Raw genomic sequence first — 25,061 nt, 5'->3', positions numbered from 1 at the left:
GTTCTTTTTTCTTCTTTTGTTCCATTAAGTTGCTAGCACAGAGATACTGTTACATGTGATATTAAATCACTTCATTGTTTCAAGTATATGAGGAATTTCAAGAAAACGCTAGAAGCCACCTGCACCAACTGCTGCCTGAATAAGTGTTTCTGTGGGTTCATGGCTGTGGAACTGGCACCAGAACCTTTTCTCAAGTCTCTGCAGTATGCATTTTACTTCACTCTGATCACTGGGACTCTTTTAAACATAAGTCAGTTCTCCAAACCTGACCAGTTTTACATGCAGTTTGTGCCTCTATTTAAGTTATTTCTAAAAGCCACTTCACTGGTGTCTAGATCTACTGCCACATCTTCAGGCAGCCCTTGTAGTAGTGTCCAGCCAATCCCAATAGCACTCCCTAGAAAATCCAGCACAGCTTGATGGATCTTTTGAATAAAAGGAACTCCTTGAATATTACCAAGTAATGCTTAGCTGCACTGCATCACGTCCTTTATAGGACCTATGAACAGCTTCAGTTTTCTTTTATTCTAGGTAGCCTTGAAGATTAAAGATAAAAGATAAAAACAACACACACAACTAGCTAAACACCAATAGGTTTCCAGACTATGGGTATAAAGATGCTTGCTGTTATGCCAGTGGGAGTTTCAAGAGGTTTAGGGATATAGGGCTGAATTTTTTTCCTGTTATTCCAATATAATTCCTAATACAGGAACACTGAGTAATATCTTGAAAACTAGAGAAGCATTAATATAGACTTGATTCAAGTGAATGCTAAGCATTAATACCTCCTTAAATAAGGCAAATGCACTAGGGAGAACATGATGACAGTGTTAAAGTTAACGACCCAGCGCAATAGTATTTAAAACAGATTTGGCGCTAGCTTAATCACATTAATTGCCACATTGGACAAAGTGGAGAACAATGAATACATTGTCCCTGGAAGTCCTGAAGCAGCATCTTGTCCATTTTGTTAAGGATGCAGTGACATTCATGATCTCCAAGTAACTGGAACTTTGAGTGTACTTTGTTTGTCCTGCTACATCAGCTAACTATGAATTATTAATCTAATCAGTCTTCAAAGTATTTTTTTCCTACTCTGTGAAGTTCCTTTAACAAGGCAATCTCTCTCTTTACTTAATCACAGCAATGCATGTCAAAGACTATTACCGGTTTGAGGATAAAATGGTGAGGAGAGAGAATGTCATCTGGTGCTACTGCCCTAAGATGATTGGCACTCAGTTTTCAGTATGTGTCCTCTTCCCTTTCCTAAAAAAATTCACCAGGAAGGAACTGGACTTGTCAGAAAGCACCAACAGCCATTCCCCCAAAAGTAACCTCAGCTCTGCCATGGTCAGGAGCCTGGGAAGTTGACAGAGCCTTTTTTTATGTGAAGTTTCAAGGTGATGAAGAGTAGCTGCACTGTGCTTCTAGAGCAGTCCAAGTGCCACTGCAGTCTCATGCTGCTCACAGCCACCTGAACAGCCTCTGCTGGGCTGGGGGGGGCTCTTTTTCCCACAGTCTCAGTCTAAGTACATCAGTTAATTCATTGGCCCTCAGACATCCCTCCCTCACAACTGGCTGGCAATGCATAAGCCTTCCCATTATTCCTCCAGAGGTCCAGAAACAGGGAATAAGTAGACTAAAGAAAATATAAATAAATAAATATACAGCACTGTCACACTGTCTTTCTCACTTCTACACAAGCAATAGAAAAGACAAACATGGCAAGAAAGACGTGAACTAAGACAGGATGCTATAAAACACATCATCAGTCTGACTGGTTAACAATAATAAAATAAAGGGATGTAAAAAAGGATGTGTGTTACAAAAATCAGAATTCACATAACAGCTGCTATCACAGACATCAGATATTTAAAACAGGATCATTGACAAAAGAGAAAGATAAAAAACTGGAATAGGATTTCCTGTGATGCAATGAATACAGTCAGATTTAAAAGTCCTATTTTCATTCAAAAATGTCTAAGGACCATATTCTCTAGTAAAATAGACCATATAATTAATAAAATAACCTTGCAGAATAAAGGCAATAGTCACACCTTTTTAATTAGATAAAGGTTTTCAGGGGAAAAAAACCAACTTTTTTTTCCTTAGTAGATGGAACTAACATAAAAAACCTAAAGAATCTGTATTTGTTCAGATCTCAGAGAGATCAATTTTTAATAAAAATTTCTTAGGAAAAGGAAAATCAATTTAGTTACCCTTAATTTCAAGCTCCTAGATTAGATAATTTTCTTCCATAAAATAAGTCAAGTTTGTGTATAGGGCTATCTACACATTGCTTGAGCAACAAAGCTAAGAAGTCTTCTAATTACATCCAAGGTCATGGAACCAAAGTGGACAATGAGACTCCCTTTTTTTTTTTCTGCTTACACTATCTTTTTTTTTTTCTTTTTTTTTTTATTTGCAAGCATTATCTCTTAAGGGAAAGAATCTGCTGTCAGCAGCTGCAATATTTTCTGCTAAGTCATTCCACCACCTTGCAAAGACATTTTAAAACATAAAAGTGATTTACAATAATATTTTACAACAAAATGCTGCACTAGTTATATGAGAGATGAGCACAGTGTATCAATATGCAAAGAATAGGAAAGCTCCTGCAAAAAAATTAGCAACGATCTGTTGAAATTTTGCAGAGTCACAGCAGGCCTAGGACCTCAAAGAACCTGATAATTTCAAATACAATAAATTCTAATAAAGGACTGGCCAAGCTCAAGAAGCTCTGTAAAGACTATGCATGAAGATTTATGAATCAGTGAAATTAAACTGGCTTCAGAATACAGGTTGGGAAAACTCTTTGTGTACAACACATACAGTAACCTCTTGAGCCTAGAGAGAGGCTTCTGCCTTGCTCTAGCTGGTAGAAGCAACAACACAGCATTAGAGAAAGAGTCACAAAGACATTTCCTTCCTAAGTAGGGTCTTCACACCTCTGAAGATGATCTGAGTTTTCTCAGCAAGGAAACAAGTAGCTGCAGCTTGTACATAAAAACCCACTTGCACAGAAAACACTTTTCTCCCTTGTTTCTATATTTAATTGCTTATTTATATACTTCCTCTAATTCCTGCTTATCCCAACTATTTTGAACTTACCAGTGGCTGTAGAGATGCCATAAAATACTGAAGGAATTAATTGCTGTGATGAGGGTAAGTGCATTATTTTCAGGGTTTTTCTTACTACAGACCACATATTGCAAAAAGAAAATCTACACAGCCAGGGGATGGCAGGTTCAGGGAGGGCAGCAAGAGGGAGGGGAAGAACAACCACAAAACTTACAGAAAAATATAGGTGCATTTCACATTGATGTACTGAGGTGATTATGGATTCCCACAATAACATTAATACTAATTCTCTAGGACAAAAATCACAGTGTAGAATTAAAGTTCTTTTGCTTTCACAGTTAAGATCTGTTGAGTCTATCCTGAAGCAGTTTTGTTTTCAGTGTACCAGCTGCACAGATGGAAAGTTTATGTAATGACATGGAGGGGGCTGCAATCCCTGCTCTGTCCCTTTTAATTCTGGCTTTTCAAATGACATGAAGAACCCAGGTGGAAAGAATCGCTCTGCATGTCTGGCCATGTGGCAGAAAGGAAAATGTAATTGATTATTCTTATTAAGGGAACTGGTTTTGCCAGAAGTATCAAGTTTATTCAGTTTCATGCTTAAAATGAAATATGCAGTGTAGTTAAATATTCTGTCTTTATTTTATACATAGCTTGAGCTGACTATAGGCATTTCAGTGATAGTAATAATGAAAACTGTAATGTAAATCTAATCAGAAAGTTAATGGAAAGGGAGTGAAGAATGCTGTGACCAAAAACTCAGATCTTGAAATGCACTCACATCTTCAAGTCTGCACACTGTCCCTGCTTCTGTCTGTAAAAGCATCAAGAGTTGTCTCAAGTCCATCAAACAGAAAGAATGACTAGAAAAAGACTGAGATATTAACATTAAGAGATTCACATAATGGCTTCAGAGACTCAAAGGAAGAAGTTGTCTTCTAGTTTTTCTTTTATATAAGTTCAATAACAAATTACTCCTCTGTGCTTGATCACTTTGCAGACACATCACTTTCTGGATACCCAAACACTGGATATAATCACCCCCTGGATATGTTATCACTGCAGCATTTGTAAATGGACCAGAAATTACTGAAGCAAGGAAGATACAGAACCATATAAGCAATTTACCCATTGGGAGAGACCTCCACATTTTGCATTGTTGGTAAGAAAACACTCAGAAGCAATCTCTGCATTTGTGTTCCCAAAGGACACATGCTTTCAGTAGTTTATCAAGAATCTGCGACTTCTATGCAAATCAGGTTATTTACTGTCCAATTATGCCATTTCCATGCAAAAGCATAGGTTGCATGAGCTTCTATTGAATGTTTATTTTTTAAAAAAGATTTATTAGTGTAATCAGGTGTCATCTGAAAAAGAGATTTAAAAAACAAGCCATGGGAGGAAAAAAATAAGAAATCTCAAAATCAACACATGAAACTGTCAAACAATGGAACACAGCTTAAATTTGAAGGCAACAGTGTCAGTTTTCCACATATGGAAAGCTACTAACCCAAAGTACCAGAAGGAACTTTAGGCTATTAGTGAAGTTTCTGTGTCTTCAAAACAGCTGTAATTGACAAAAGAAAGCAACCTGAAAAAACACAGCTCATGGTTCCAGAACCTGCATTCTGCTTCTCAGCATTGAACAAGTGAATTCTGATGGGATCAGTCACATTGCAGCAGAAAAGCAAGTGATAGCCAAAACTGCTCTCTATTGATTTATTTTTTCTTTTTCTCTTGCTCCCAGGAGCATGTTTTGAACAGCTTCAAAAGGGGAATCTGGAAACAAGCACTTTTTAAAGTCTATCAGCCTAATAAACCATTGTATTCTACTGTGAATTCAATTTTTTGGAAGGTTCTCTTACACCATTTTAGTTCTCTTTCCTTTGATTAAGGCTACAGTGATTCGTGTACCTGGCTAACAGCCAGGAAGAAAGCCTTGTAACATAAAGGATTATGTTACAGGGTGAAAGTATCATCCCAGAGAAACAATCTTTACCATTGCTCTCTCCTTAATGACTTAAAATTATGAAAGGTTTAAAGGGTGCAGGACGGGTCTTCAAGAGAAGAAAACAGCCAATTAAACACAGAACTTCATCGCCGACTGTCTCCTGCTAACCTCGCTGCTACACCCCTGCAGATTTTCTGCACGACAAACAAAAGCAGCTGCCTCAAGTCTGGCACCCTTGTCCTTTCCTCTGGCAGCCAGGTGAAGAGCCGGACCCGGAGCCCCTCTCCCTGTTACCTGTCGGGAACGCGTGAGCTGTGCTGGGTCAGCAGCAGATCCCGGCCCCCGGGGTCACGGTGCAGGTGGGAATTGCTCAGAAGCACCTTCTCCACGAGTCACACCCACCTAAAGCATTACACAAGTGATACCCAACATCACTTAGCGAGCTTCAGGAAATAAATGCTGCCAAAACAACTGGACTGCAATAAGTTGGATTGGGGTATATCCTTCGTAAGGAAAGCAGCCATGAGACCTGCTTGTTAACATCCTTGCATGCTCATGCCGGTGCCTGTCTTCATCCTCACAATGAACTGGTCTTCACTGGCTCTCTGCAAGACCATGTCACAGTGGGACAGTGCAGGACAGGATTACCTTGCCTTAGAAATGAGTTAGACAAACACTGCCGAGACAGACTGTGAAAACCTCTGTTACTAATGGGAGACATGAAGCTGGAACACACACAGAGAGAAGCAAATCTTGCAGCCCAACGACTCCCTCTAATATGCACAGAAAGGCTGCAGATCCACAGCAGGAGGGTAAGCAGAAAGCAGCAAGGATGACTGGAAAGTCTTTGAAAGGGGTTCCAGGCATAAAATGCTTTGCTGTAGCTCTTTTCAGTACCTGCTGTCAAACACTTCAAAGAAAAGCTCAAGAGATACCAGCTGGAATATGAGAATAAGCTACTTACTCAAACATCTCAGCTTAATTCCTACTTGGAGACTCAGAGGTGATTGCTTATATCCCTGACTGGTTCTAAAGCACAAATTTAAACACTGTTCTTAGTCAAAAGTATCCAACTTCTCTTGATTCTCATAGATTTTTTTTTTTTTTTTGTCCAAGGACAAGAAAACTGAAGGAATCCAATGCCTAAGGAAAAAATGTATTTCCTTAAATTCATGTCTACTTCTTCCAAAAAGAAATTTAGTTTTGACAGCAACCTAGAATGTGAGAATCCTACCATGAAAGAAAAGTATAAAAATGCTTCATTCTAAAGTCTTTTTCAAGAAAAACAGTCTGATCAGGTTTTGGGGGGGGGGGGGGGGGGCGGGGTTTGTGGGAAGAACAACCTCCTTCTGCATGGAAGTGCTTTTCTGTCAGGAGACTATAAAGATACCTGTTAGCACCCACTAATTTTCACTGTCATCAAATGTTTCTGTTACCAAAGAAAATCAAAAATTTAATCCATTTACATGTTTATATATTTCAACTCTCCTATTATTTATTTTTTCAGCCTATATAGATAGGTGGTATATAATATATATAAAATATATAGATTACTGCCTTTGCTTCTAACAGAAATGCACTTTTACTATCTTCTTCAATAGCACTATAAGGTCCCTTTTTTTTTTTAATGCAGCAATTAGAATCAACATATTACTTTATGGAAGAACTCAAGAAATTTTATCATGTCACTACTTAGTCTGGCTTGCACTCTTTTTCTCTACCACTGAAGCTCAGCTTCACATTGACTAGATTGCTGGAGAACTTTAATTTTTACTGTAGTTATTGATGAATAAAATTAGCACTTCAGAATTCTTTACAGGTAGGCTTTTCTGCTTCCTTAAGCATGAAAAACAGGATAATTCAATTGCAATTCATTTTCAACATAAAGAAGTTACTGGAAATTCTTCTGAATTTGCTCCTTCTGAATTTAAAACCCATTTAAGTCAGGCATAAAGGAAGAATATTGAAAGTCATGACAATATGATCATAAAGAACTGAAACCATGGTTTTGTCATGCAGTCTGATGAAAATGAACAAAATATTCAAGTTTATATCCAATTTCTTACTGGGGGCTAGTTCTGCCTTTGATAGCACTGAGCCCATGTACGTTATATTTTAGATTATAAAGTATAATGCAATGGATTGCATTAAATGAGAAAAAAGTGGAAAATGCAGAAAATAGGATAATAAAGAGTGTCACTTGCATTTAAAAATCAGTATCTTTAGGGTCCTCTATCATGTGATAATGACAGAAGCAAATGTGATTTTTTGGATACAAGTTAATCTGTTAGGAGGTGCGTGTTCCACAACCAGATATTACACAACACTTCTCCAATTCACTCTGTGTGGTGGGCTGGACACCAGGCACCCATCAAAGCCAGTTTTTCACTCCTCTTCACAAGTGGATAGGGGAGAGAAAATATAATGAAAGGTTCATGCTTTACAGTCCAGGAGAGAGATTACTCACCAAATACCATCACAGGCAAGACAAACTCAAATTCAGCATATTAATTGAATTTATTGTTTACAAGTCAGAGCAGGATAATGAGAAGTAAAATAAACCTTAAAACTACCTTCCTCCTACTCCTCTCTCCTTCCCAAGTTCTGTCTCCTGTCCCCAGCAGCACAGGGAGACAGGGAATGGGGCTGATGGTTAGTTCATTACAGGTTGTTTCAGCCACTGCTCAAAGAGTCATTCCCTCCTCTAGCATGGGGTTCCTTACATGGAATATAGTCCTGCATCAACTTTGCCAGTGTGAGTCCATGCCATCTTCAACAACCACATGCTTTTAAAATACCTATACAGTTTGCACCCATTCAAAAGTGTTTTGGTTGCACAAACATATTCCATTGGAAGACAAGAAACTGATATTAATACAACAGAACCATAAAAGCTCTTTAGAACAACGTTCCAGTTATCACCATTTTATTCACCAAATAGATTATGGAATTGGCTTCATCCACCTACTTCTGCAAAGTATCCTAGGTGCTATTTTTACCTTGGCTGTTAAGTCAAGCAGTTGAAGTTTAACAGCTAAAAGTGTGTATCGAGTATCAGAGATGCCTCTAGCAATAGATAGAGCTTTCTTCAATTTGTCACCTTATTTGCATCACCCTTTCCAATGCAGTAAGTGAAATTCTCAAAATTTCTGTTAATTTTGTCATATGCAGTTCTACACAGTTTCCACTGATGAGGAAACTGCCGGCCATTAGGAAATCACTGGCCATTACTGCTGCACAGACAGGAAAAACAGGGTTTCATTTGCTGAAATCTGTTGATTCCAGAACTGCATATCCACACGACATCTTTGCCACCTGCCAGCCCTCAGTGTGCACAGCACAGCTGATCACTCCATGCCCACGCTGCAGGAGAGCTCCAGCTGCTGTGCAATCTCAGCCTTGCTTCATCAGGGGGAATCCACTCCTGCCACAGCAATGGCACATTCAAGTGCCCATTAAAAGGCTCCAAATGCAGGCACAAAGCTCCAAACACACAGCAAAGCAAATATGAATCAAGAAGAAACACTTCTACTTGCTCAGTCATCAGTGTAAATGCACATCCAGCAGGAAACAGCACTGGGATACCCCAGCTGCACATATTTTCAGGGATATCACATCAGTGAGGACAGAGGATTCCAGCATCTATTTTGTGTTGTAGTCTCCTCAGACACAAAAATAAAGATAAATGACAAACAGTAGCACCTTGTTGGAATGCAAGTCTTCCCAGCTTCCTTCCCACTTTTCATGTAGGAGTTTCCTCAGTCAAACAGCCCATACCTCTCCCACCAGGTGGCTGATAAGGATGTTCCTGCTATCTACAAGCAGCTCCACAGCATCAGTGTGCTAAAGCTTTTTGCCCTCTTTCGAATGTATTTACAACCAAGCTATCACCAAAATCAGACAGTCCAATGTACGCTGAACAGTTAAGACAGCTTTTACAGATAACAGAAACACACTACATGCTCTAGCATGTGGGATATGGGTTATAATTGTTAAAGTTGTTAAGAAGGCCCTGCAATAAAGCAATCTTCAGATGCATGAGGGGTCACATTTATAAACACCTGTCAGTTGCAAACAATTTCTTTACCGGGGGAACAGCTGCACTGTCAGAGACACTGTATTACAATTTGAACTTCAGAAAACATTCTTCTGTTATGCCCCTCTTAGCAAAGGATTTTACCTCATCATCACTAAGAAAATACAGCTATTGCAAAGGAAGGATGAAAGCATTTTTACATAAATTTTTTTACCGCTGTTTCACATCAGAATTAAACATCCCTTCTCTATTAGTTTAGCTTAAAAACTAAGAGAGAGAAGGTGTTATATTGAATTTGCCTATAAAGCGGTATAATTACCCCAAATTTTACAAGCATGTGTTCTCCTAGAAAAGGAATGCAAGCCACTATTTGCAGGGCAAGGTTTTTATAAAAATCAAATAAATTAAAACAAAAGCCCGACTTAGAGTTGAACAGTCCCACGAACATAATGTGAATATGCATAGCCACATACTTGTCATTAAACAGAAGCTCCCTTTGGAGAGAAGTGTTAAATCATCTCTGCACTTGGTCATATTTCTATCATTACTGCAGAAGGCAACTAGGGACGCGAGTTTTTATGAAAGCCGGACAGACTATTCCAACTCCCGTTACTATTACTAAAGGCGGCAGAGAAGCTCTGGAACCCCTAAAATAAATCCATTTTAGGGTGTAGCGGACCCGCCGGCTGGGAGGGAGGAGCCGTCCGGCCCGAGGCGGGCCCCGCCGCGGCTGCTGAGGGGGCCGCGGTGCAGGGCGCTGACAGGAACCTCGTTATAACAGCGGCTGCACAGGGGTCACCCCGGGTGCAGAGCGCGATTCCCCGCTAACCGCGGTGCCGAGGGAACACTCGTTAGTAACAGGGCCGCTGACACGGACCCCCGGATAGCAGGAGGTCCTGAGCGGATAACATATCCCCGTCAGTCTCGGGGCCTGCCCGGCTGTGCCCTGTGGCGGGGGAGCGCGGAGCCAAGCGCCGCCCGGCGGCCGCCGCCGTCACCAGCGCGCTGCCCATGCGCGCGGCGGGCGCGCAGGCGCAGGGGCGGGCCGGGCCGGGCCGGCGGGCAGCCATGGTGTACATCTCCAACGGTGAGGGGCCGGGGCGCCCGGGGGGCCGGGGCGGCCGCGGTGTGCGATTCCAGAGGTGAGGGGCCGGGCCGGGGGCAGGCCAGCGGCCGGGGGCGGCCCGGGCCCGCGCTGCGCAGAACGCGGCCCCCCAGAGCCGCCGCAGCCGGGACAGCCCGGCAGGGTCCGCCCGCTGCCGGTGTCGCGTCACCCCCCGCTGCCCTGCGGCCGAGCCTTGTTTGCTTCTAAAGCGGGTTTAGGGACTTTGACGAGTCCGAGTGCGTGCTGCAGACACCGGGAGCGGCACAGGGCAGCACGTTACTCTTTCGCGGGGAATCGGACACTGCGCTGCTGCTTCCTGTAGGTTTCCTGGACGCGGAGCCCCTGTGACGGTGCTGATCCCTTTAGTTCAAGTACTTGGGCAGTAACCTGCAGGAAATGAAACTCGCTGTCATGAAGTGCAGTTTCACTGTCCCAGCTGCAAACCCTGGACTTAGCAGATCTGGGTTTGTGTAATATACTGTATAGTATACACACTGAACGTCACCGGATGTTTTGTATCTGGATACGTTACAGGACAAGTTTTGGATAACCGGAGTCGGGCTCCCTGGAGTTTGTCATCTATAACAGATTTCTTCTGGTCAATAGCAGATTTTGTGGTTCTGTTGTAAGTAGAAGTTAATTCTTTTGGTGAACTTCATTTTAGATTTGACATCTTGTGGGAGTTACACCATGCTATCAGTAACACAACAATAAAAATGTTGTATTTACTTTCTAGAATTCCATATGTATAAATGCTTTACTACAACTATGTGGATTTGTTTATTAAGCACAGTATACTTAAAGTGAATGAAAAGTGACACTAATTTATTGGTAGTTCAAATGAGTTTTCTTACATTTCATCTATTTTGATACTCCAAAAAGAAAATACACACTCTTGTAAAAAGCATATACTAGCTGATGAAATAATTTTGCTGTTTGGATAATTTCTACCAGTGACAATAGATTCTGACTACGTAAAATTAATCACACAGCAGTAAACACAAACTTGTGGCCCCAGATCAAAGCCAGGTAACAAACAGAAAGTTCATGTGATGTATTCAACAGTTCTTAGTGGTTTCAGTTGCACATTTATGCATTTCTTACAGATTAACAAGAAAACTAGGTTTTATAGTTTAAGATTCACTGTAATTTGGAATTATTTCAGGTTTTAGTTTCATATGTAGAAGACAAATTGCCAAGATTTAAACAATAGTGACCATGACAAGATACACTTTTCATTCCTGAACACTACTTACTGTTTTTCAGGCCATTTCTTATCTTCCAAATAAAAAGTTAAAAAACTACGTGTAGCTATTAATTCACCTAACCCTTGTTTTAATTTTTCAGTTTCCAGAGCATTATTCAACCAGATTTGAGAAGAAGAGGCTACACGTCTTCCTCCTATTCAGGATACCATGATGGAAGAGGGTATTTTTTTTCATATTCACACCAGTTTTTTCCCCTATCTTAGTGAAGTGACATGAATCTGAGTAGATTACAGTTGTGATTTGCATTGAATTGGTTTGTCCAGGAAGGCCAAAATGGTTATCTGTAGTGTTCCAGGGCTGCAGGATCATGTCCAGGGAGACTACAGTTCCAGTGACTGACATGAGACTCCAGCAAGACAGGCTTTTGCTCAAGAAACCATTTATTCAACATAGGAACAAATTCAGCTTAGATCCAGAGACAGAGGGCGCTGAACAGAAGCAGGGTGATGGGTTTTGTGGGACAGAACCCAGGGCGGAGTTTAAGGTCTGGGTCTAATACGGACAGTGTAAGGGAGAAACCCCAGGGGCTCAAACCCAATCAGAACCCCTGGGCTGGCACCCTACAAGGGGTCCATCTCCTGAGGCAGAGGAATGGAATTCACACTTCCCAGGCTTTAAAGCCTCACCTCTCACTTTAATAGTGCTTATCTGAAAATAAATCTTTGCCTTTCTGGGCGGAGGGACCTCACAGTTACCTGCACTAGTGTTGGTAATGATACCCAGCTCTGGACAGCTGCAATAGCAGTACAGGCTAACACCTCTCTGAAAATATTTTTGAAGCCTGCCTAGGAGACAAGATATACCTTTGTTAAGATTCTTTTCTTAGACATGTTTATATTCAGCATTTGACTTGCATTAGTGTAGTAATTTCTTGTATTACATTACCTACAGATAAAACAAAATACTGTTACAGGGGTATAATTCCTATGAACACCACAGCCTAAGTGTTTGGTAGGACTGTGTAAAAGCATCAGTGATCTGTAGCTTTCTCACATCACACAGCAGTAATGAAACAGGAGAGGATTTTTGTGAAAGTGGGGCTGGGGTTTTCTTACAGCTTCTCAGGTGAAACTCAACTTTTCAGAGGTTCAGACTTTCTCACTACTGACATTCAAAGATGGTGTTACTGTATTTTTAGTTGAAAAGTTTAATGACAATAGAATTCCTTTCTTTTCAGGCCTCCAGCACATCCTCGCCGTAGGATGGGCCGAATAAATCACTGGGGTGGAGGCCCAAGTCCACCACCAATGGCTGGAGGTGGATGAGGAAGGTAATTCCAAATCTGCTGTATCCTGCTTTGCAGGGTTTGGGGTTTTTTTGATAGCAGTGTTAATTCAGGGTTAAGGTAGAATGGAGTGTTTTGTCTTCCTGCTGCAGAAGTTACCAAAACAGGAAAATAATCAAAATTATTCAATAATCAAAGAATTAAATATACTTCCAGTACAAGGGGAGAAAAAGCAGGGGGAAGGGATGTTAAAAAGGATTTTGGTTTAGGAATGGTGGGCTTTCAGTTTTACTTGCACAGAAGTTGATAAAGTGTGGCAAAGATTTTTTAGCACAGCTGATAAGTTATTCATAGCTTCTCATCTTTTTTGGCTGCTAACTTAAAGATCAGATTGTTAGAAAATGCATTTTTTGCTTTTTCTTGCATTTCTAATAGTTCTATGATACGTGAGGGGTTTTGTTAAAGTTGATATTTCTCAACAGAAAAGAAAGAAAAAATCAAGTTTTTACAAGACAGTAAAAATGGGGTTTTTCCCCTGTTACAATGATGCAGCCACACCAATCTTGAATTCCACTAAAGTGTAAAAATCAGAATTTCTTAAAAATAAAGGTAAAAAAGGTTTTAAATTTTTTACAGCTGCCTGATCATTTAATTCTGTTTAACAATCAGTTTGGCTGCTATGAGTTACAGCTGACACTGAGTGTATTTACAGTATGGTTTAATTTAACACTTAAGTAAACAATCCGTGTTTTTCATCAGTCACTCCCATTGTTACTATAATAAAAGTTACTATGAAAAAAAATCCCCATGTAGATGGTTAATACCTATAAACCTTGTAGGAAAAAGTTCATATCCCAGGAAACACATACACCAGTATTTCAGTTCACTAGAGCAAGGATAAGCTTCTTCCCAGTGGGAGAAAAACCCTGGGACATTGTGAGGTTTTTTTCTTGTTGAGTAGACACAAGGCCAGCAAAGACTTTGGAGATAGCTTTTGTGTAATCACAGCAATGCTCAGAAATAAAGTAAGCAAGTCTTTAGCATGTCACATTTAGCTAAATTAAAAACAATATTATTTTAAATGTTTTACTTAATTTTATCTCACAAAGAAAGGCCTCTTTAAATGTAGTGTTATTACTTTATCTTTCAGGTAAACGCCTGCTGAAGAGGCAGGCATAAGCATACACATCTACCAGATGAAGAGTTAGTGGTGGACCAAATGGGGATGTGTATGCCTGACTGGAAACTGTTCTGTGATAGAAGCAGGTTAATGAAGTTGTACTGGGAACTCCTTCTTCAAGGATCCGGTGTAACTGAACCACAGTTTCATTAAATACATGTTTACTGTCTAAAGTCTTTGTATAGTTTCTGAACATTTTACTGTAGTTGCAAAGTACTAAGTAAATTATATTTGGCTTGTCACAAGGCTGATTTTCTCATAATTTTTAGAAACTGAAAAAATCTGAAGTATAATGAGCCTTCTGCTATTCAGATGAGAAAAAATACATATTTATAGTTGATACAGATGGTCCCTCAAGAGCCAAAGCAGCACTTCGTAAGAGGTTTTGTATTCACTCTCTCGGGACGAACACCCTGTACTTTGCTGTATTTTCATCATATTAATAATACTCTAAAAGCACTTCAAAAATGCAGTTAACAAATTACTTTGTTTACAACCCTTGCTTCACTAAGGCACATAATGGGTTTTATAACAGAAACACCTCTTGAAACAGCTTCATTCCCTACTATAAACTTACTGAAATGTGTAAACAAATTTACTGTACAAATTTTGAGAGTTTTTTAAAATAAAATTAAGTATTGTTTTTATTACATGAAGAAAAAAGAGGTCAACTCAAATCCTGACAGCTATCCCAGAATAGTTATTTTCTTTCAAATGGGAACTATCTTTTATCTAATATACCTGTTTTCAGGATGGGAGTTTCTCAGTGTTCATGGAGTTCATTTGGGATTTATGGGGTTTGGGGTTTTTTTTTGCTTAAAGAGGGCTGCATCTATTTGAGAAAAAATTAGCTGACAAGAGCCCAGATTGAATTATTTTCCATATAGTGCCACTGCAAATTTTTTACTTAAGCCTCCTTAATAATTTCTTGTTAAGGAAACGTTCCTGTCTGACCATCCAGGCACCTCTCTGGCAGCTACATCCACACCCAGTAAGCTGAGATCTGAACTTGGCTGCTTGACTCCCTACACACACCATACACACAGTCAGACCAGGTTTCCCAAAGCAGAGTCTCAGTCCAGATCCTTAAAATAATTTAATCTTGGCACAATAAATAAATAACAGCGACGGTGCCTCTGAGGAAGGACCCCGAACAAAGGAATCCCAGGGCTTTTAAACCCTCAGTGTAAGCATGGCAGACTCTGGGGGTCATGGGCTGCTCCCGTGCCTGGGTTCCCTGCCCTGGCTGTGCCAAGGGCTGCCAGCTCTCGGCCTCACCGGGGGCTCCTGCGGCCCCGAGCTCAACGAGCAGCTCCAACTGCAGCTGCACCCCGGCCTACCTGAACTGAATTCGCGCTTGGCTGTGTGCCAGCAACTTCCAGCCTTTAAAACCCACATCTCCCCCAGCTTCAAACATCCTATCTGCACAGTTCATAAAGGAACTCGCTGCCCACAAACAGGAATGCCGGTCATCGTTAGCCCTTTACAGCGGTACCACGTACAACAGCTGTACTACAGCCTTTGTAATAGAGTATTTTAAGCTGTAGGAGGGCCGTATCCCCCTCCTGCAGCCCCACCAGCAGTACCAGCCCAGCTGACAGACTTTGGCTGGGCTCCACCAAACCCGCGGCAGCGGCGGGGCTGCTCCCCAGGCTCCCTGTGCGGCTGCTGGGCTCCTCAGCGCCGGGGCAGGAGCCCCGCACTCCGCTACAAGCGGGGCCATCCCGGGCAGCGTCCAGGAGCCGCCGAGCCCCCTTCGGTACCTGCTCGAGGGGCGGTGCCGGGCCAGGGCCCGCCCGCTTCCGCCCCGCGCCGGGCTCGGCGCCGCTGGGGCCCGGCAGCCGCGGCTTCCGCCCGGCCGGAGCATGACCCAGGCGGAGAAAGGCGAGGCGGAGAACGGCAAGGACAAGGAGCGCGACCGGGAGCGCGAGCAGCGCGGCGTGAAGCGGCCCATCGTCCCCGCCGCCGTGCCCGAGTCCCTGCAGGAGGTGAGGCCCGGAGCCGAGCGCGGCTGCTCGGGCGCTGCTCCCCCCCTGCCGGGGCGGGCCCGGCCCGGGCTCGGCCTTTTAAAGGCCTGCGGAGGGGGGTCCGGGTGGTCGCGGGGACTCGGTCTGACTCCGTGCGCGTTGTGCTGCTTTCAGCAAATACAGAGCAACTTCATCGTGGTGATCCACCCCGGCTCCACCACCCTGCGGCTCGGGCGGGCCACGGACACGCTGCCCGCGGGCATCCCGCACGTGATCGCGCGGCGGCACAAGCAGCAGGGCCAGGCGGCCTACAGGGACAGCTGGCTCCTCAGGGACGGCCTCAATGTAAGCGGGCCCCGCCGCGCCGGAATCCGCGGGGCCAGCGCCTGTTCGGGGCCGTTCGGTTTGCTGTGCAGTCCCTCATCCTTCGTGTTTTACCGGAAGACAATACGCCTCCTGCAAAACTTTTTTTCACCCCTTTAAGGGTTGTAGATGCCACCTACTTAAGTCAGTAGCCTTGCACCAGTCTCCTTGGGTTTTGTTTTATTTTATTTGTTTGCAATTAACTAAAACTGAAAAATGGATAGGTAGAGGGTTTGTACGTGTTGATTTCCCTGTGCTGTGGTCTGGTGCCACACTCAGTGTTTCCTCTGATAGAATGCCAGCTGTAGGATTAGAATCTGACTTCTCAGTTTGTGGATGTGTTGGTTACTCGTTAATTTGTGACTTGGATAACAGCAAGTCATTTTAGTCCAGCCTGGTTAAAAAAGCATACATAATAATCTTATTTGTAATCTGAATCTGTAAAAATCAAATTAACCTCTCTAATATTAAACCTCACCTTTAAATAATTGAGATCTGTTTAAACATTTTTGTTCCTACTTCATATGTCTGTAGAGTAAGTAGATAATGGCCTGAGCACATCGCTAGAGATGAAGTCTTGCAGCCACTAAAGGCAGTTAAAAGATTCAAGTTGACTTGAATAGGTGTTGGGAACTCCAACATAAAAAATAGTTTCTTTTAAAATGAGCTTAAGTCCATTTTGCATTGTACAAACATCTGTCCCTTCTACGTACTATCAACCACAGTAATGATTGTATTGTTTCCTAATAGTTTCAGTATTACCAGTATACAGACGTGGTTTGAAAGTACTTACATTGCATATTTGGGGTTTTCCTTAGAAACCTGAAAGTACTGAGCAGAGACAAAATGGCCTTAAAATGGTGGACCAAGCCATATGGTCCAAAAAGATGTCGAATGGAGCAAGGCGCATACCAGTGTCACCTGATCAGGTAATTCATTCTTAAGGTCTTATTAAATTATTCATTCATACAGCCCTTGGGTGTGATGCTAGGCTTTGTACCCTTTATAGACCAAATATGGATAAGTGCTGTTGTGTTATCTAACTGAAAGGGTGAGAAAATTAAGTTTGTGTTTCCTCAAGGGCTGGGTTCAAAGGCATGTTTCATTTCCTTCCATGCATGAAAAGTGACCAGTAAAATATTTATCAACAGGATTTGGTTTGTTTTTTACATTTCAGGCCAGGTCATACAACAGACAGATGAGGCCTGCCATTTTGGATCACAGCTCTGGGGCCAAGTGGACAAACACATCAAATCATCCCGAATTTTTGGTAGGAGAAGAGGTAAGATTGATTTTCCTGCTGATTGAGGCTTCATGTGTTTTAATGCAGCCATTGATCAGTTGCAGTCTGCTATAAGTTGGTATGTACTTAAAGAGTGGAAAGCTAACCAAGCACACTTGAGAAACTTTACTGCGGAGTAACTGAGTATTTGTTATCATTCAGCAAGACAAGAGGGTTTCCCCCATTTGCTTAACAAGTATCTTGGATCCTTTGCTGCTATAAATCAGGGTTTTTGCAGGGAGTAGGTGAGAACTTCTCCCATATGGTATAATTGAGAGAAAAGGCAAGAAATTGATAAAAGTATCACTTATGTGGAATTGCTACTGAGTAACTTGATATTTGTGGGCTTCAAAGTGTTTAAATTATTTTAGTTTCTAATATGAGATCATGGAAGAATATGCCTTTATATGCACTAGATGGCTGTGGGTAAGAACATTCAGACAATTTCAATGATGAATTTGCTGTCTTTTTATTTTAATGGCTTATAATCAAACCCTGTTACAAAGAAATCCACTGTATTGCTGTTATATATGTCTGAGCTCTGCAGTGCCTTCTTGCATCTGCTTCTGAAATACTTTTCTTCCCGGTTGTTACTCATTTTGATACTATTTTATTGGGAAAAGCAATGAAAAATCTTTCGTTTTCAGGCACTGTATGTTAATCCATTAGATTGTTATAATATCCATTGGCCCATTAGAAGAGGACAGCTGAATCTCCATTCAGGACCTGGTGGCTCCCTCACTGCAGTACTGGCAGACCTGGAAGTTATATGGTCACATGCAATACAAAAATACCTGGAAATACCACTGAAAGACCTGAAGGTGAGCTGTGAACAGCACATTTATGTGGTGTGGGCTGTATCCATTTCTCTAAGTGTTATTGTAAAAGAGAAGCAACTTGCTGTTATTGGTAGCCTCTTACTGGTGCTTTTCCTAATAAATACCTTCTTTCTGCTAGTGAGCAGGGTTCCCAAGACTTCATCTGGAATTTTGTCCATGTTTTTAAGACAAAAGCTGTTGATAGAACTTCTTACAAGGCTGTTTAGAAATCCCATGATAGTCATTTCATAGTCTTACTCTTTGATTGGGGTTTTTTGTTGACTGTAAAGGAAGCACCTGGGGAAGGGTTACCTAATACTTGTATAGTTTCTTATCCTTGCCAAATAGATGTTTGTCTCATGCCTCATGTACTTTTAAACATTCTAATGGCTACAGACTCTTGGCACTTACTTTGAACAACATTTTTTAAAGTATTAAAAGCCTACGCCTTTCCTAAGATTTTGGGATTTTTTTTTAATAAGTTGTATATTAAACTTTATTTGAGAGCTGGCTTTAATTTACTGTTCTTGTCTTCAGTACTACAGATGCATTTTGCTAATTCCAGACATCTATAATAAACAACACGTGAAAGAACTGGTAAATATGATCCTAATGAAGATGGGCTTCTCAGGTAAAAACCATAATGAAGCAAGTACTTAACGATTAATTGCATAAAGATTTTTTTTTTTTTCTTTTAAAGCACATTTTTGCATGTCAATCCCAGGTTAGCTGGGACTAGCACCCTCATCTTTTGCCAATTACATAACTGCTGTCTCTTTTAAAGGGACAAAAGGGTTGGCTAATATTGAAACAAGTATTTTGGTTTGTTGAAAAAAAATTAGGAAAACAGTTTATGTACATCTGGTAGCCAAGACCCTGCACTACCAGATTAAAAAAATAATTAAAATTTGGAGACAATACCTTTAATCTTGCAAAGGAAGGATCATTTGACCTTGCTCTTAACTTTTTTCAGGACTTTTAAAGCCTTATGCAAAAAAAAAAATAAATCTCTAAGTACCCCCACCCCATCTTAACTAAATATACAGGCTTTCAGTGCAGACTCAGGCTATTTGTAGATCTTTAAAAGACATTAAAATGTCCTTTAAATGTCAGCAACATGACTGTAAAGTTTGACATTAATTTAATATTTTTTTTATTCTCATTTTGCTAGGAATTATTGTACACCAGGAGTCTGTCTGTGCTACCTTTGGAAGTGGTTTAAGCAGTGCATGTATTGTAGATGTGGGAGATCAGAAGACAAGTGTTTGCTGTGTAGAAGATGGTGTTTCCCATCGCAACACCAGGTACCTTAGAGTGTGCAGAACTATTATAATCATGGACTTATTTGCTTACCAAAGACTTGACCTTTAAAAGGAGATAAAATTTCTATAAATTAGAGGTTTTCTTACTCTGAGGCATTTAACAGAGTCAACTGTTACAATGTGAACCTTAAAGAATTATTTTTAAAAGAACAGGCACAACTGATCCAGAAGTAATACTGTATTCTCCAAATTCTGTGGAAGTCATGATCCCAGCATGTCTAAAATATTCCTAGTATTTTTCTCCCTATCACTGCAGTCAGCCAGTATTTCAGCAACTACATTAAAAGAGCTTTTGTTTCTCCGTGCTTTAGGCTGTGCCTTGCATATGGAGGATCTGATGTGTCAAGGTGTTTTTATTGGCTTATGCAACGAGCAGGATTCCCATACAGAGACTGCCAGTTAACCAATAAGTTGGATTGCCTGCTGCTTCAGCACCTAAAGGAGACATTTTGTCATCTAGATCAGGTGAGAAGGGGCATTATTGTGTGTTATCCAAGTAATTTTCTTTTCCTTTACAGAATGTTATGCTGGAGAGTCCTTTTGTGTGAGTCCAAGTTAATTGTAAATATTTTACTCAGGAGTATAATGGCAAAAGCTGTAGAAGCTTTAGACTTGAAGTGATTGTAATTTGGTGCATTCTTCCTCTAGCTAAAAGGATTTCCAAACCATAGAAAGATAAGAACAAAGAAATTATTACTGAAAGAAGCTGATATTTGCATTCTTGTTGGTTTTCAGTTTCAGTTCTGTAAGATCTGCCAGCAGGTCTCTTCTTCCTGCAAAACGCTCATTGTAGAGGCTTGGGCATGTAGAAAGCTGTCTGGCACATCTTAATACATAGAAAAGACTTTAAAAAACTCAAGAATAGGTAAATAAAATCCATAATTGGAAAATAATTTTGTTACTTTTTGTTGTTTTCTGTAGTTAGATATGCAGCTTGATAAATACAAAATATACCTGTTTTCTTTTGTTTCCATTGTTTCTGACCTTAGGATATTTCTGGATTACAAGACCATGAGTTCCAAATTCGGCATCCAGACTCTCCAGCTTTATTGTACCAGTTCCGATTAGGGGATGAAAAATTACAGGTGATTTTTGATTAAATTACAAGTATATTGAGCATTCAGCCTCAGAGCCTCAATTTGTCTCAGTCCAGTGCTATTAAGCCCATGTGATTTATGGATTGTTCTTAAACTTTGCCTGTAGATAAAACTAATTCCTATATGGACAGGTGGGCCTAATGCAGCACTGGTGGATGCACAAGACTTTCTAAGTAGCTTTAGCCACAATGGTTGTTGCTTCATTTAAATATGGTAATTATCCTTCAAGTGCAAAGCATTAATGTTAATTTTGTAAGTTTTTCACCACTGAATTTTCTAGTGTATTTTGTAACAAACTACATTTGGGTACTTATTTATCATACAATGCTAAATCTGTAAAAAAACTTGTGTATTTGTTGGGATTTTTTTAATTATAAAAAACAGAAGACACTTTAGTATTTTACAAACTACCTGGAAAAAAAACACTGCTATGTAATTTTGAATTGTGAGAAAAATAAAACAAGACTTTTCTTTTAGCAGTAGTAAATGCCAAAAGAAGGAGTACTGTAGTAAAACCATGCCAATTCTCTCTTCAGGCACCCATGGCTCTGTTTTATCCAGCAACTTTTGGAATTGTTGGACAAAAAATGACAATTTTGCAGCACAGGTCACAAGGTGACCCTGAGGATCCTCATGATGAACATTACCTGCTGGCCACACAAAGTAAGCAAGAACAGGTGTGTGATTGCTGTTTTTATTTTTCATTAACTATCATTTAGTTGGGGAATGAGGACTCATTAGTTCATCTCAGAAATCAGAGTTTGTTACCTCAGTCAGAAGTATTAAAGAATAAATTTAAAGTAAGTAGTTACAGATGCCAAAACAATTCTTTAATTAGAAGTATGCATGTTTTAAGTCCTATAAGGCTTCATATTATGGAATTGATCAATCTGATGGGGTTCAAAATAAGCCCTTACTTAGAACATGAGGATTACAATGAAAATTAAATAAGGTAATAATGCAGGGCTTAGCTTTGCTGTGCAAAAAGGTGAAGGGACGTACAATGGTTCTTAGTTAAGTCTTTGTACTGTTCTGTAATCTGCTGTAACCTTTCTGCATTTTTCATATTTCAACTTGTTTTCTCATTTTTAAGTCTGCAAAAGCTACAGCTGACAGAAAATCTATGTCAAAGCCTGGTGCATTTGAGGGAGAATTGAGAGGTCAATCCTCAGACATTTCAGAGAGGATCTACCCGCAAGAAGTGGAATTGGGATCTTCCCAGGGTGACTGCATGATACCTGGCAATGATTCAGAGGAGCCTTTAACTGCACACATGTCCAGGAAAACTGCAATTTCTCAGTTTGAAGGCAAAGCCTTGGGCCTGGACAAAGCCATCCTTCACAGTATTGACTGCTGTGGTAAGAATTACATTTGTACAAATCTGTAAAATCCACCTCAGGGTGGATTTATGTAACTCCTATATTCCACCAAAGAAAGACTTGTCTCTAGGTTTTATCACAGGGAGAGTAGCTACACTGTTTCTTATGCTTGCATCTTTGTTGATATTTCTCAAGCTACATGTCCAAGGAATAGAAGAATTTTAGAAGCAATTGGTTTCTATCTGGTTTGACTTGCACTAAATTAATTGTAATACAGGCCATATTAACTTTAAAAAACAGATATATTTCTGTGTATTCATTCCTTCCAGCATCTGATGATACAAAAAAGAAGATGTACAGCTCCATCTTAGTAGTGGGAGGAGGCCTTATGTTTCATAAAGCTCAAGAGTTTCTTCAACACCGAATTCTCAACAAAATGCCACCTTCTTTCAGAAGAGTTGTTGAAAATGTTGAGGTCATCACAAGGCCTAAGGTAACTATTAAACTGGTTGAAATCTTTGAAAGAGTAAAAGAAAAAGATCTTCTTTTAACATCCCAGAGTAGGTGAATATCTGAGGTTTGAGGGAGCTTTCAGCCTGTAACATAGCACTGGCTGGTTAGAGGCAGGGAGTTAAAGGCATAGCAAGAGTGTGACTGGTACAGATCACTGAAGTGTTTATTAGCTCAAGGCCCTATTCAAAAAGAAGCAGTTAGTGTTGGCCCATGAAGGTAACCTGTCTCCTCAGCAAGAAATTGTATATAATTTATTTTTTAGTACTATCAAGATAGTAGAAAAACAGGCATTGAGATAAATTTTTATTTGGCATTAATCAGGCAAAACTTGTAAATATACTTCTATTTCAGAGCCTCCATTACTGAAGGCAAGATTTTCATGATGTGCTTAGAAAGCATCTTAAAAAGTGGCTTCTCTAAGCATCTTGAATATCAATTACATATTTTTATCTCACTATTTTTTCCTGGATAATACTGAAAAACTTTTCTCCTCCCCTACCCCACCATATTCTACCTGGTGAATACTGTTGGAAAAGTTGGATACAACTTTGGAGAACTATGCAAAATGAGACAAATGATTGTGCGCAATCTGTGTTTTGAATTTAGGATATGGATCCACGTTTAATTGCCTGGAAAGGGGGTGCAGTTTTGGCCTGTCTGGACACAACTCAGGAGCTATGGATATACCAGAGGGAGTGGCAGCGTTTTGGTGTCAGGATGTTACGGGAGCGAGCTGCGTTTGTGTGGTAACGGAGGTGCTTACAGAGGAACCTGTAGGAATGTCACTGAAGGGCCCTTTCTCCAAATGCCCTTTTTTTCCAGTGCACACAACTTGATCTTCTGCTGATATATATATTTTGTATTTTATTAGTATTAACTTCAACTGAGATTTTTCTGGAAGTGTTGTAAAAAAACTGAATTCGCTTGACTTCAGCTACCCATCATCTTTTGAATTGTATGCATTGAATTCTGCATACAGAGTACCACTGTCATCTCCAAAATAACTATATTTATATTATACAGGTTATGGATATTAAAATTGCACAATGTAGGAACTTAAGGTATAAAATATTATGTGACAGATGTTAAGCCAAGGTTCATTCCAGAAACATGTACACAGAAGCAATAGCTGAAGAGTGCAGCTGTGGGTTTAATGTAATATTCTGATTCCTACTCTAATGTTAGCAGGAGATGAAGTTGTTATATAAGTGATCATTATGGTAAGAGAAATGAAGAACTAAAACTGCAGTCACTGTTTGTACTTTACTATGTAATAAATTATTTTATTCAGTGGAAAGACAAAGAATTTGGAAGTGGAGTAATTTTTTCTTGCCCTGTACTTACCATCAGAACCTCTTGTTAGCTTTTCATTATTTGTTGTAAAGTCCACCTTTTTCCCTATTTTACAAAAGTCAATTTAATACACCCAAAAGATTTAGCTGCAATTTTATACAGCTAGCACATCTTCCAGTTTCATTCCACCTGGGGGCAGCGAGGCTGTGCTCCTCAACCATCCTGCAGCACCAACCGAACCTGGTTTGGTTGGGCAGCTGCCTTCAAAAGCACAGGGACTGGTTTGAACTGAAATATTGAAGCTGTAGAGCTTCCTGAACAAACTTGAGGGCATTCCTATTGCAGTATATATCTAAATATATAAAAATATCTAAAAGGCAGTCTTGAATGACCTTATCTAAAAGGATGCTTGCAGCAAAACTACAGAATACAAAAGCTCAAGAAGGTGAGAACTCTTACCTCAGTCTGAGATGGCACAAGCTGCCATAGCAATGAGACAGTCACAAATAGAGCAGCAAGGAGAAAACACTCACATCCTCTAACAAGTGATTGAAAGAGAAAAAAAATCACTTCAAAACAAGTCTCTAAAAGCTATTGTCAGTTGTAATAGTACTTATCAATATATAGTATTTATGGTTTCATTTATGTGTATTTTAATAGAATTTAGAGAAAATGCAGACAGAATTATTGAAATCATCATTTCCAATGTCTGTACATAGAAAGTATGCTAAAAAGCAGTGCAAAATGATTAATCATCAATATTGGAGTTGTTGATTACTGAGTTTTCTTCCCTCCTTTGAAAGAAGCAAGGCATATCAGTCTGAACCTGCTCCATGCCAATTCCTCCCATGTTACTGGAATGTATCTCCCCCTGCAACCTGCTGTCTCATGAGTCATCATCTCATCTCCCTTTTTGTTCAGTTTTACCCTGAGCAAGAGCTAAAAAATAACAAATTCCTGAAGTGCAGCATTACTCTAATAGGCATGAAACTTAAGAGAAGGAAGTCAAAAAGCAAAATTTGCCAAGGCTAGTATATATAAAGTCAGCTAAGACCAAAATCATCCACATCTTAACAGGATTTTAACATTCAAACATCTGTAAAACCAAAGCATTTATTTTTCCCAGATTTTTGCAAACATTCAGGTATCATATCATGAATACACCTGATAAACTTTGCAACAGAAAACTGAGTAGTTTTAGCTTAGTTTGCAGTGAATACTGACTTGAGAATGATAAATAT

At 40.2% G+C, this 25,061-nt stretch overlaps 2 protein-coding genes across 5 annotated transcripts; both read left to right on the top strand.

The window, feature by feature from the left end:
• Window positions 1-10,087: 10,087 nt before the first annotated feature.
• On the top strand, window positions 10,088-14,091 carry SELENOK (selenoprotein K). 2 transcript variants are annotated; one of them, XM_014251541.2, is made up of 5 exons: window positions 10,088-10,155; window positions 10,708-10,798; window positions 11,521-11,601; window positions 12,619-12,711; window positions 13,817-14,091. In XM_014251541.2, exons 1-5 carry the CDS (start codon window positions 10,137-10,139, stop codon window positions 13,818-13,820), a joined length of 288 nt encoding a protein of 95 aa, XP_014107016.1. In that variant the 5' UTR covers window positions 10,088-10,136; the 3' UTR covers window positions 13,821-14,091. The 2 variants fall into 2 exon arrangements, with proteins under 2 accessions (XP_014107016.1, XP_005522179.2); XM_005522122.3 differs by lacking the exon at window positions 13,817-14,091 and having other exon boundaries at window positions 12,619-12,715.
• Window positions 14,092-15,664: 1,573 nt separating this feature from the next.
• Window positions 15,665-23,833, top strand: ACTR8 (actin related protein 8). Of its 3 annotated transcripts, XM_005522123.3 has the most exons (13): window positions 15,665-15,834; window positions 15,988-16,158; window positions 16,995-17,105; window positions 17,354-17,458; window positions 18,106-18,279; window positions 18,814-18,907; window positions 19,448-19,580; window positions 19,910-20,063; window positions 20,588-20,683; window positions 21,232-21,372; window positions 21,789-22,053; window positions 22,344-22,507; window positions 23,134-23,833. In XM_005522123.3, the coding sequence occupies exons 1-13, from the start codon at window positions 15,712-15,714 to the stop codon at window positions 23,275-23,277; spliced, it is 1,875 nt and encodes a 624-aa protein (XP_005522180.1). In that variant the 5' UTR covers window positions 15,665-15,711; the 3' UTR covers window positions 23,278-23,833. The 3 variants fall into 3 exon arrangements, with proteins under 3 accessions (XP_005522180.1, XP_087918153.1, XP_014107317.1); XM_088062027.1 differs by lacking the exon at window positions 15,988-16,158; XM_014251842.2 differs by lacking the exons at window positions 15,665-15,834; window positions 15,988-16,158 and adding an exon at window positions 16,168-16,298.
• Window positions 23,834-25,061: the final 1,228 nt, after the last annotated feature.

The sequence above is a fragment of the Pseudopodoces humilis genome, chromosome 13 (genome assembly GCF_049639895.1).
Source record: "Pseudopodoces humilis isolate 2021_Gansu_Grassland_sample_001 chromosome 13, ASM4963989v1, whole genome shotgun sequence".
NCBI classification, from domain to species: Eukaryota; Metazoa; Chordata; class Aves; order Passeriformes; family Paridae; genus Pseudopodoces; species Pseudopodoces humilis.
The sequence above is the reverse complement of the archived record's forward strand: the minus strand, read 5'-3'. Positions and strand labels throughout refer to the sequence as shown.

Coding starts and splice junctions, on each gene's coding strand:
- ACTR8 (XM_005522123.3), top strand. CDS start 15,712: ATGACCCAGGCGGAGAAAGGCGAGGCGGAGAACGGCAAGGACAAGGAG. Junction 18,908..19,447: donor AATGAAGATGGGCTTCTCAG/GTAAAAACCATA, acceptor TCATTTTGCTAG/GAATTATTGTACACCAGGAG. Junction 22,508..23,133: donor AGGTCATCACAAGGCCTAAG/GTAACTATTAAA, acceptor TTTTGAATTTAG/GATATGGATCCACGTTTAAT.